Source organism: Vicugna pacos, chromosome 10 (assembly GCF_048564905.1).
Source record: "Vicugna pacos chromosome 10, VicPac4, whole genome shotgun sequence".
Classification (NCBI taxonomy): Eukaryota; Metazoa; Chordata; class Mammalia; order Artiodactyla; family Camelidae; genus Vicugna; species Vicugna pacos.
In genome coordinates this window covers 274,444-287,024 of record NC_132996.1, presented here as the reverse complement: position 1 = coordinate 287,024, position 12,581 = coordinate 274,444, and the positions used below count along the sequence as shown (strand labels likewise).

The 12,581-nt window shown below is 43.6% G+C and overlaps 1 protein-coding gene across 1 annotated transcript in view; it reads right to left on the bottom strand.

Moving 5' to 3' along the window:
- The window catches only part of LOC140698886 (uncharacterized), a 30,884-nt gene extending 24,554 nt beyond the window's left edge, over positions 1–6,330 (bottom strand). Inside the window, exons 1-4 of the mRNA XM_072970745.1 lie at positions 5,952–6,330; positions 5,197–5,477; positions 4,593–4,671; positions 4,284–4,352 (exon numbers count right to left, since the gene is read on the bottom strand). Coding sequence (XP_072826846.1) covers positions 4,284–4,352; positions 4,593–4,671; positions 5,197–5,477; positions 5,952–6,144 — 622 coding nt within the window. The 5' untranslated portion in view covers positions 6,145–6,330. The remainder of the gene's footprint in view (positions 1–4,283; positions 4,353–4,592; positions 4,672–5,196; positions 5,478–5,951) is intronic.
- Between the last annotated feature and the right edge of the window lie 6,251 nt (positions 6,331–12,581).

Here is a 12,581-nt window from a genome sequence, read left to right as displayed (position 1 = left end):
AGAATTTTCGGGGTCCCCATCCAGCCACTTGGACTTGGGCAAGATGAAGAGTGACTCAGTGAAGTCGTCGATCCTCTTCTCCACCACCCTGCAGTCCTCGTAGATTGAAGGCCACGTCGGTGTGCGGCTGCTCGGCCACCTCCCCATACAGCACAAAGACAAAGAGCTGAGAGTCGTAGAGCGTGGTGCCATACAGCTCCTCTGTGCGTGGAGCTTCTAGAAGGTCTTGGCCAAGAGGCAGTCAGTAATGGTGACAAGGCCCATGACATTGCGGTGGGTCTGGAAGTCACTCCATCCATTCTCGGGCACATAGAGATACCTATAGTAGATACAGAGTGCCCACTGGGAGCCGCACGGTCTGATCTGGCTCACCAAGGAGATTCCATTATAGATGCAAAAGAAATTCTCTAAGATGATCCCCACGGGTTGGACCACAATCGGGAGAGTCTGGTGGTCCTCAGCGCACTGCACGTAGTCAGGGGCGTTCATGTTGAAGGCCCTGCCGAGAAGGGAGGGTAAATCGATGTACATACTGTGCTGTGGGCTGCGGGCCTCACTGGGATGCGGCGACCTGGTGTGCACCAGCCAGAAGGCAAGGGAAGTCCAAGCAAATCGGGGATAATTTTGTCCTCAGCATCTGCACATGGCTACTGAAGCTCAGATCACATTACCCAGCTTTTGGTCTAGGCTTCCATCCCCTGCAGAAAAGGATCATTTCTTGTTTTCTGTTTCCAAGCACCTAGGCAGGCCCTGATGCAAAGTCGGTGCTCAAAACTGCTGAATAAATGAATGAATAAAGGAACTGCTTCCCCACCCCTCAGCAGGATATAATGCAAAGAACCATAGTAGGATCAAAATATCTGGATTTCAACGCCAATTTATTTGAACTCCTAAGGTGCAGAATAATGGGTAAGAAAACTTGCTTTGGGGAGGAGGGTACAATTCAGTGGTAGAGCACGTGCTTAGCATGTTCAAGGACCTAGGCTCAATCCTCAGTACCTCATTTTAGAAAAATGAAACAAATAAATAAACTTAATTAACCCCCTCAAAAAATATTTTCTCCATTCAAAATTCAAAAAAAACCACCTTGCAATTGACACAACATTGTAAACTTGACTATACTTCAATTAAAAAAAAACTTCTTGCCTTACAAGAATATATCTGGATTATGGAAGTTTGCAAATGTAAAATGCCTAGGGTACCACCTGCATAAGAAGAAGGAACTGTACAAATGTACTATCCCTCATTTATGAGCTATTTTTCCTTTGGGGAGATTATAACCTCTCAGAGATATTTTTCTCATATTAAAAAAAAAAAGAAAAAGAAAACATTACCTGATTCTCCATACTGCTGAAGAATCAGATAACCCTATGAAAGCATCTGACACACAGAGTTTATTCAATAAATGTTTGTTGAATGAATGAATAAACAAGCAAAGTGAATGCTGCTCCCTGCCACAGACCATCATAATGGTACTGCTTGGAAATGCCAAGCCCACGTTCCACCCAAATCTTCACTAACCACGTGGGTGACCTGGGCAGACCTGTGTGCTTCTCTCAACACCAGTTTATTCATAAATAGAAATGAGGGCAATAACACAAACCTAAAAGGGTTAGTGAGTCACGAATGAATAGTACCCCAACTTTGCAAGATGGAACTATTAAAGAAAATTGGGCAAAGAGTCCATAGGCCCTCTCCATATTATCTCTTACAACTACATGGGAATCTACATTACATCTAAAAATAAAAAGTCTATTATTTTAAAGAGGCTATTGAGTTTAAATCAGCTCACCGTCTCAAATAAGGAACACACAGTACAAATAAGAGAATGCGCAGCCCATGAGATGCACTCAGTAAATATTCCCACTGAACCCACTGGTCCCTCCAAATTCAGAGCATGAGGATGTGTCCTCGTGGCCAGAGGCCACTGCACCTGAAGCTAAAAAAGCTAATGGTCCCCACTTTCAAAAGCCCCTGCCACCAACCTAGGTCTAATTTTGTATTTGTAATTTTTTTTCTTTTTATAAAATAGAAATCCCCAATTGCATAGCCTTCAGGTCACCAAAACCTGACCACAGAGATCATGATGGCAACCCTCCTTGGTGAAACAATAAAATGAAAAGCCATTTCCACAAGACCTGTGTGTAAATCTACTAGGGAACTTCATCCTGGACTGAGAGGAAGAGGACTGGGGAGGAGGGGGCAATCTGAGGCACACAGACCCATGGGCCACCTGTCCCACGATGGACATTACACTCAACCCTCACCCTCCAGGAACTTCAAAATACACACAGACAGAGTGATGTGGACAATATATATGTATTTTTAAAGAAATTCCGACTCTCTAGCAGGTCTTGTATCTACCGAGACACAAATGGCTTATGTGTATAATGTTTCACAAAAGCCTTAAAACATTACCACCCCAACTTGACACATTAAGAAACTAGGGATAGAGGTTTATCACATTGTGCAAGATTAGAGGGATGCCACATCAGACACTGTATTTAAACCCAAGCCTTTGCTCCAGTGCTCACACAAGAAAGTGTGACATACTGCCCCTTTCCTGCCCTCTCCCTGCAATAAATCTCTGAAGAGTCTTTTCTGTGCCACGTGGAATCACAATCACGTCAATTTACCACAAAGAGCTATGTGACTCCTTGGAGGACGTGTCAAAATCTAAAGGGTTGTGATGGGAGGAGAGATTTGAATTTTCTGTTTCTCAAAGGAAACATGGCTTTAAAAGAAACTGAAAAGCACTTATCTAGTCTAAGCCTTCATTGTGCAGAGAAGGAAATGGAGGCTCAGAAGAGATGAGGAAAGGGACTTATTAACAAATATTGCCTCAGTGCAACACCAAGCCAGCCCTGGGCCCTTCTGGGGGAGTACCTGGAAGGCCCAGGAAAATGATTGTTAGAAAAAGGAAAGAGAAGAAGCATACAAGGCCCTGTCTCTACACCACCATACCATGAAGTTCCACCAAATTATCCAGTATTGGGTGCAGCCAAAATTTAGGTGGGCTAAAGAGGTTATAGAAACCTGGAAGTCTCAACCATAGTGGAAATTCCAACATTTACTGTTTTTTTCCAAGTTCAAGCATCAGTTCAGTGGGCACTCCATACGAGGGACTACACGAGGCCTGGAGTTCTCCCAAATACAGATCTCTATTATCACGTGTGCAAACCACACACAGGCCCACCAGAAGAAAAACGCCCACACATAAGATGGAACTACGGAAACAGAAAAGAGCCAACCAGCATATATTGCTAGCAAAAACGGTGCTGCTAGAAATAGACTCATGGACATAGAAAGCAAACTGTTGTTAGCAGGCAGGAAAGGGAGGATTAACAGATACACATTAATAAATATAAAATAAATGACAAGGACCTACTATATAGCACAGGGTACTATTTTCAATTTCTTGTAATGAGTTGTACTAAAAACAATCTGAAAAACATTTATATACATATGCATAAGCTTATAACTGAATCTCTGCTGTACATCTGAAGCTAACATGGTAAATTTACAACACTTCAATAAAAAATAATTTTATATAATAAGTAAAAATAAAAGCAACGCCATAAAAAAAAAAAAGTAAAAGAACACGGTAATCCCCTTAGCTGTAGATGGTGGAGAACTCTGCAAGCACCAAGTCCACTCGAATACTCCAGCACTGGCGGTCACTCATTCTAACCATCAGAGAATCACTTGGCTTCTACGAGGTTACTTTTCTCTTCAGTGAAAGGCTACAGTTCCATCTAATGATGTATTGAATCTCATCATTCACAAACCCAAGAATTAATGAGGATTTCCCATAGGCCTGGCTCTGGACAGATGAAAAGATAGGGTCCCAGATATATTCATGTGTAGAAGAAGTTTATGCCATAAAGACATTAATTCTTCCTGCTTTGATAGACAGATTCATTGCAATTCTGATTAGAATTCCTCCCAGATATTTCATGGAATGTAACAAGTTAATTTATGGTCAGGAACAGCCAAGAAACTTCTTTAGAACCACCACTGGGAAGGGGTGGATAGGTCATGCATTTCAACTGGTCTTTCTGATGTGATGAAAACGTTCTGGAATAATAATGGTTGCACAAATGTGAATATGCTAAAAGCTGCTGAATTGTAACATTCAAGTGGGTGGACTTCATGGTGTGTGAACAATATCACAATAAAGCTGTTATATGAAAAAATCCTTCTTGCCAATTATTTTTCCCTCTATACTACTAGTCTGTCCCACAATTTAAGTAAAACAAACAAACAAAAAAAACAAAACAAACCAGATTTTGCCAGGAGCTCTTTAGGAGTGCAATGTCCCTGGGTCTCCAACGCCTCGGGTTGTGCTGTTCCTGTTAACACACAATAGCTGGGCTGGACTAGTTAGGGACTATAAGTATCTTTTTAAGATCGACGGTCTCACGTTTCACCCTGGGAGAGTGAATGATGGAGGATGAGACAGCCTCATGCCTTCAGCTCATTTTTAACTGAACCAAGCCCTGCTTTCACCACTGTAATCCCTCTCAGTATAAAAACATGTGACATCAACAAGCACCGCCATCATAACACCTGAAAGTGTTCAAGGTACTTACCTGGGGCAGAAATCCTGATCAAGGAGACAGAAGCTCCCTCAGCACTGCCGCTCCCTTTTCCCGACTCCACCAGGAGAAGCTGGGAGTTACAGCCGCGGGCTCTCAGCCTGGGGAGCAGCGCCCACGCCGCTAATCTGGACCTCAGGGATCGGGAAAGGGAGAGGAAGGCAGCCCCGGGGTCGCGGGGCAGGGAGAGCGGGGTGGGGGACGCGGGCTGCAGCCCCGCTCGGAGGCCAGCCCCAGCCCCAGCCCAAGCCGCCCGCCCCGTCCGGGTGTGCAGACCCCGCCCGCCCGGGACACAGCCCGCCCAGTGGTGGGGACGGGTCGGCGGCCTAGGAGAGGAAGCCCGGGAGGGGAGGACTCGCGGGCGGGAGAGGGGAAGCGGATGCCAGCCGCGGACTGAGGGGAGCCCGGCTGGGCCAAGAGGCGCAGGGGCACACCTGGCCCTGGACAGCTGTGGCCGGGGCGCCGGGGCAGGTGGCGCGGGCAGAGGGGTCTGGCCCGAGCAATCCAGCTGAACACACGCTGACTGGCGCCCTGGGGGGCTGTGACACGCCGACCGTCCTCCCGCAGCCGCCTCACCCCTTTCCCGATATCCCCTCACCTTGCACTTCCACAGCCAGAGGCCCCGGCCCCAGGCAGTAGCCAAAGGCCTACAGGGCGACAGAGCTGAGAAGCCATTGGGGCCGATCCCCGGCTCGGAGCTGGAGCTTCCAACCCGCGGTCCAGCTGGCAGCAACTGCGCATGCGCAGGAGGGCCAGCGATCCGCTCTGGGTCCTGAGAGAGAAGGGGAACCGAGGGAGGGAGAATAGGGGAGGAGGAGGGGAGGCGGGGAAAAGTGGAGGGAGACACATGGACAGGAGGAGCAGAGGGAAGGCAGTTATCTGGAATTGGGAGGGGAGTAACAGAGATGGGGAGAAAGCGTTTTACCTCTTGTGGCACCCCGAAGGAGGCAGCAGTCCTGCCTATACACCCTTCTCTTACCCGTCATTGCCCACAGCTCATATTTTACGTCCCTGGCCCAGCCCTCCAGCTAAGGTCTCTGCAGAAACCCTACGGGTATCATACCCGTTGCCCCCACAAGGAGCTAGGTTTACTGTTGCTCAGGGAACCAAGCACCCGCAGGTGTTGTTTCTCAGAACTACCTTGGGAAGAGTACATATTCCCCTTTTACACGCTGGGAAACAGGCAGGCACGATCTCTGCCTTAGCTCCACTGTCCCAAATGTTGCGCTGGCAGGGAGCGGGAGGTAAAATGTCAGAGCCCCAGAAGGAGCAGACTGCCTGAGTGCTGGTGTAGAGTCCCCATCCCTCCTGGGTAAACCACACCCCAACCTCGGGGAATAATCAAGGGCTCACCGTAGGCCCCTGTGTGTGGGAGAGCTGCCCTCAGTCCCAGTGTCCAACTTGCTAGGTAGGTAGAAGTGTTATTGAGTCCAAATTCATTCTCCTCAGTGCAGGACAGGCCAGTAAGTTGGGAGACCAAGTGTTGGGGCATGGAATAGCAAGTTTCTGTAGACCTAGATGGCAAACTAATGTCCTGGAAAACCATCTCCCCAAGTCAGAATTCAGGCTGCTTTCCTATGTGCTTGGTTTTTGCAAACTTCTTGGTGTAGGAATTCCTTCTTGTTAGAATCCTTTGTTCTTGCAGCTATCTCCCTGGGTCAGATCCCTGTAAACCTCCAACAAAACAAACGTTATTTTCTATTCTGCAACGTGTTATCTTTATATGATTGGAAAAGTGTTAAATACCCTTAAAGGTCAGAGCCTTCAGAATAGGCTCTCCTGTATATTTTAGGCTCTAGGCAACATTGTTTTACAAGCAAGAAGAAGCCTAGGAGACAGAGCACAGGGTTAAAGTCAAAGGAACAGATCTAATATGGAGTCAGATTTCTTCTTTTCTATTACTGTGGCAGAAGCCACTTGAGGATTTAAATCCCTTAAAGTTAAAAATAAGTAAAACTTTAAAGGAATTTACATACATTGGTGGGAACTTGCATAGCATATCTGGAAAAGCACACAAAGGATTGTAAACATTGGCATCTCCAGGGAGGCGTGTAAGAACAGAGGATGAGGGAAAACTTCTTTCACTTGAGTGTTTTTTGCTCTGTTTGAATTTTTTTAACCATATGCATATATTTCTTTTTCAGTTAAAATAAATGTGTAATGGAGCAAAGGAGTAACTAGTTCAGCAAATACAGCAGCCATAGACTCACTGAGTCATCATTTTCGATTTAAGCCAGGAAGCATTGATTGTCTCTCTCCTATGTGCCCAGTGCTGTTTTAAAACATTTTAATATATTTTTTTTATAAAATAATAACATGCTATCCCTCACCCCTGCTCAGGGCTGGTGGGAAACCAACTGAGTTTTTATTGAGTTGTTTTCCAAGGAGTAGAGATGAGTTATAAACAGAACACAACTTCAGGGCAAAACAGGCGGACTGGTTTTCCAGCAGGCCAGATAGCGATGACGGGTTTTCAATAGAGGCGCACAGAGGCTGAGAGAGAAAGCCTCCAGGACCCTACAGAAAGCTGCCCACAGTGCCTTCTCCATGGCACTACTGAAATAGGAAAGAACAAATCTGACTCCATATTAGATCTGTTCCTTTGACTTTAAACCTGTGCCCTGTTTCCTAGGCTTAGTCTTGCTGTTTCTGCACCTTTTGTGAAACAATGTTGCCTAGATCCTGAAATATACAGGAGACCCTATTCTCAAGGCTCTGACTTTGAAGGATATTATCACTTTTCCATTCGTATAAAGATAACAAGATACAGAATAGAAAATAACATTTGCTTGTTGGAGGTTTACACGGATCTGACCCAGGTGAAGAGCTGCAAGAACAAAGGATTCTAACAACAAAGAATTCATACACCAAGTTTGCAACAACCAAGCATTCCCGCTTCCCCTTTTTAATATAAGAAGAGCCTGAATTCTGACTTGGGATGATGGTTCTCCAGGACATTGGTCTACCATCTTCTCCGCTGGCTTTACAAATTAAAGCCGCTATTTCTTGCCCCAAATCCTTGTCTCCTGATGTGTTGGCCTATAATGCACGAGTAGAACAAGCGTGGACTCGGAAACACAAACATACATTGAAAGTACGCATTTGGTATATTAAATGACCTGCTTCCACTCGTATTCCTGAGGTTTTCTTCTCTTGACCACTCCTACTATATTTATGAAAAACCTGTCATGTGGACACATTTCCTTCTCTAGCCACTACCCTTCCATGTAAAAACTGATGCCAAGAAGGCAATGGAAGTTGCTAGAAGGTATTACCTGGCCAAAAAAGAGCAGAAGTGGGTTCTGGCTGATGTTCAGGAGCAGGCCGGGGCACCTGACAAGATGTCATAAGTACGGATAGACAGCTGGGCACCAAAGGAGAAGCTTCTAAACTTCCATGAGGGACTTGGATAGGAAGGAACAGTCCCAGACTATAGCTCTGATCCCACCACGAGCTTCCTGGGCAAGGCTGGGCAAGTCATTTAAATTCTCTAGACCCGTGCTGTCCAACACGGGAGCCACCAGCCACATGCAGGATTATGATGTTATTCTGTAGCCAGACAGAATTATAAATAAACACTTTATTGCAAAGGGTCAGCAGGTATAATATTTAAAAACATTATTGGTTATCTTGCCTTAACAAGTTATTTTTGTATGTCTAGCTTTCTGTGGGTTGTAATGCCTGCGACTAATGTTTCCCTTACAGTGAGGTATTTTGAAATTATAAGTTACTGGGCACAGTACACTCATATCACAGTTGAAAAAAACTGATTAAATAAGCAAGGTGATCTGACTTAGTAGTTATGAGCAGGGGCTCTGGGGCCAGCCTGCATAAGTACTAATTCTCACTCTCCCTCCAGGGAGTTCTGTGTGAATCTTGGACAAATTATTGTTGCTGTTGTTGTTGTTGTTGTCGTTGTCATTGTTATTATTTGTGCCTCTTTTTCCTTACCTTTTAAATAGCGAGGAAAATGTAGACTCTATCCCCTACAGTGTTGGCAGGATTAAATGAGTAAACGTCTGTGCTGCCCACTTCCCTGGGTTTCAGCATTCTCCAGGCAATCAGTGCAAAACACAGTGGCATTCTCCACTGTCTTCGTCAGTCTGGGATTCTGTAACAAATTACCGTGTGTCGGGTGGCTTAAACAACCAGCATATTCCTTATGGTTTGGAGGCTGAGGCTTTCAAGGTCAATGTATCTGGGAGAGGATTGCCAGCTCGAAGATGGCTGTCTTCCCACTATCTTCATGGCCCAGAGAGGAGAGAGAAGCAAGCACTTTGGGGCCCTGTATAAGAACACTAATACCATTCATGAGGGCTCTACTCTCATGACCTCATTTTATCCTACTAATCACCTCCCAAAGGCCCCGCATCCCTATATCATCACCCTGGGAGATGAGGTTTCGACATATGGATTTTGAGGGGATGCATTCAGTCCACACATTGGCTAACTCTCCCAAACATGCAGTCATCAAACCTGTAGCTAATTTCAAAATAATGTTTATATCTCTCTGCCCATTTCCATTCCTACATCTACTAACACTGAAGCCCTGCTACATTTTATTTCTTATTTTCCTTGTGAGGTTTAATTGATTCCTCTAACTCCAAGGATTCGCTCACTCCAGTCTGCTTGACAGCCCTGCCAGGTAGGTCTTCCTTAAAACACCTTCCCACTTCACCTGGCTGTTTTTAGGTGTAAATGTCAGAATTCTCTCCACACCCCATCCTAGACCTTTAATCCCTTACACTACCACTCACTATGTTATTTTCCTATTACCACTGTAACAAATTCCCATAAGCTTAATAGCTTAAACCAGCACAGAATTATTAGCTTATGGCTGTGGATGTCAGAGATCCAACACAGTTCTCATTGGGATAAATTCAAGATACCAGCAGGGTTCCTTCCTCCTAGAGGGTCTAGAAGAGAATGTTTCCTTTTTTTTTTCCAGTTTACAGAGGTCACCCACCTTCCTTAGCTTGTGCCCCTCAACTTCCTCCATTTTCATGGTCAGCAGCCTTTCTGAACATTGCTCCATCGCTACACCTCCCTCTGATTTTAAACTCAGCTGGGAAATATCCTCCATTTTAAGGACCCCTGTGATTACATTCAGCCCACCTGGACAATCCAGACTACTCACCCTATTGTCTCATCTCAGGATCCCCTTGTCCCATCCCACTCAGGCAGTATGTATGTGGCTGTGACATTCACCTTGTGTAACATTTCCTCATGAGCAATTTATGGTTCAAGGCACTTATAAGTGACTTTTTGTTTTTCTTCCTTATCCTTTCTACATTCAGTTTGTCTGGTGAGATTATATGAATCCTTTTTATTTGTGCCCCTGCACTAATCTATAATAATGTATCATGGGTTTAAAGGCTAACTAATAGACAATTTAGGAGACAGAAATCCTCTAAGATTTTTAATCCTAAAATATCTGTCATCCCTTTTGCCATGTACAGTAACATGTCACAGGTGGCTACCCTGTGGCCGGGGAGGGACATGATTCTGCCATCACACTCCCCTCATTCTCACCAATGTGCTGATCAACTAACCAAGGATCTATGCTCTCCAATTCACTCACTTCCTCCTCCTTTCCATTGACTATCCTGTTCCCACCGCTTCCTTCATTCACCACATCAGGATTTCATGACCACATTCTCCCCTAAATGAAATGGGTATCTTGCATCTAATGTCTGACAGCTGTTCTTATTGTATATGCACACACTGACCTACACATAATCCCGTCCATCTCTTTATTTTCCTAGAATCTTCCAGAAGAATCAGTTCCATGATGATGATGATGATACTGACAATGATGACAGGGGCCTCTCAAGGATTCTGATAAAGAGGGAATCGATAAAGGGAGGGAATCATTGCAAAATTGCCCCAGAAACAGGCTTAAAGTTAAATAACTCTTATAGTGTTTAATGAAATTGACTAATATTTAACTATTTTTAAGACTTTATATCACTGAATTTAAAATTTTAACGGGAATTTTCATTCACCACTAACCAAGATTCAACTCTGGGACCAAAATCTAAGGATTTCTGTCTTCTAAAAAATTGTCCACTAGCCTTTTAAACACGTGATCCTTTTAAAAAGTTTAGTGCTGGGCTGAAAATAAGCAGGATTCATATAATCTCACGAGACACAGTGAATGTGGAAAGACTAAGAAATAAAAACAAAAAGCCATTCATAACGTCTTGAACTTTATGTTGCTCACAGGAGAAAATGTTTGCCAATGTGTGTGTCACATCAACATGACGACTGAGTGGGATGGGGAAGCTGATCTTCCTCATCAGTCATTTATGCTGATTTGTTAGATGCCAAAACAGTTTCCTCATTGAAATTGCTTCTAACAAGTATGGAAGAATTTAGGTTCTACCAAAAGCAGGCTAAATATTTTCCCCTGCTTTCAGGTCTCTGGACTGAATGTCCCCACAAGAAGGACATGATTATGTTTCATAGGGAAGTCTTCCTGAGAAGCAACAGGCTTTTCTAGGGCAGAACTGCAGGGCCCCCCATGGAGGGCTGGAGGAGGTCTAGAGGGGACACTGGAAAAACAGCAGGAGTGAATTCAGATACTGCTGCTCAGGTCGCCAAAGACAGCATTGCTATCTCTAAGGATATGACATTCTCCCAAATTTTCCATGAGTGAAGGAGCCTGTGAACACTAAGCAGGTTGTTAAGACACAGCAGCACATAATTTGCGTGACAACACAATTAGAGTATGATTTGATATTTGGAAAATAACTAGCCCATTGTTCTTTGAAACTGCAGCAGTAGCAATAGAAATAAAAAAGACTGAGCCGTCTTGGAGACAACAATCAATAAACAATTCTAAATCTGCAGAATTCCTTGACAATATTCAAGCAATGAGCTAGATGTGTGCTGCAGATACCTCTTACTGCAGGGCTCACTCCTGCAAAGCATAGAACTAGTTTCTCAGCACACAGAGGGAACCAAGTCAAGATTCCTAATCTTTTGAGATTTACTAAATGGCTGGAAAGATCAGACAAGTACATACAGGCAAATATGATTAAATGTAATCAAATAATATCAAATGTGATTTGAGCACAGACGAAAGAGAAATTCCTTTCACCTGGGATCTAGAGAGACTTCTTCAGAAAATGTGGCTTTGGAGACGGCCAAAGACATGGGTGGAATTTTGGCAGAACAGGATGTAAGGAATTTAAAAACTTATTCTATAATTCATATAAAAATTCAAAGGATCCCAAAAATCCAAAACAACTTTGAACAAGAAAAACAAAGTTGGAAGACTTGCACTATCTGATTTTCAAACTTTTTTTTATAAAGCTACAGTAATCAGAAATTATGGTGTTGGTGTAAAACAGGAAAATAGAATAATGGAACACAATAGAATGTTCAGAACTAAACCAAGACTTATACAGACAATTGATTCTCAAAAAGGATGCTGTGGAGAAAGGATCTTTTCAGCATGTAGTGCTGGAACAATTAGATCGTGATACGCAAAAAAAAAAAATGAACTTTGATCCACACCTCACAAAATATACAAAATTTACCTCAAAATGGATCATAGATCTTAATAGGAAATCTAAAACTATAAAACAGCTAGGAGAACAAGCATAGGCTTAAGGTTTATGGCCTTGGGTTTGGCAAATTTTTCTTTGCTTTGACACCAAAAGTATCATCTATTTTAAAAAGAAACTGATAGAGTGAACTTTATGAACATGAAGACTCTTCAATGCTCTTCTAAACACTGCTAAGCAAATGAAAAGACAAGCCATAGACAGAAGCTATTTGCAGATCATATATCTGATAAAGGTCTCTCTTTGTATCTGATCCAGAATAAAGAGGTCTCAAAATTCAATAATAATTCAAACACCTGAATGAATGAGGCCAGAAAACACACTTCAGTAAAGATATCCAGATGGATAATAAGCATATGAAAAGATGCTGATTAAAGGTGTCATTAGTCATTAGAGAAATACTTTTAAAAAC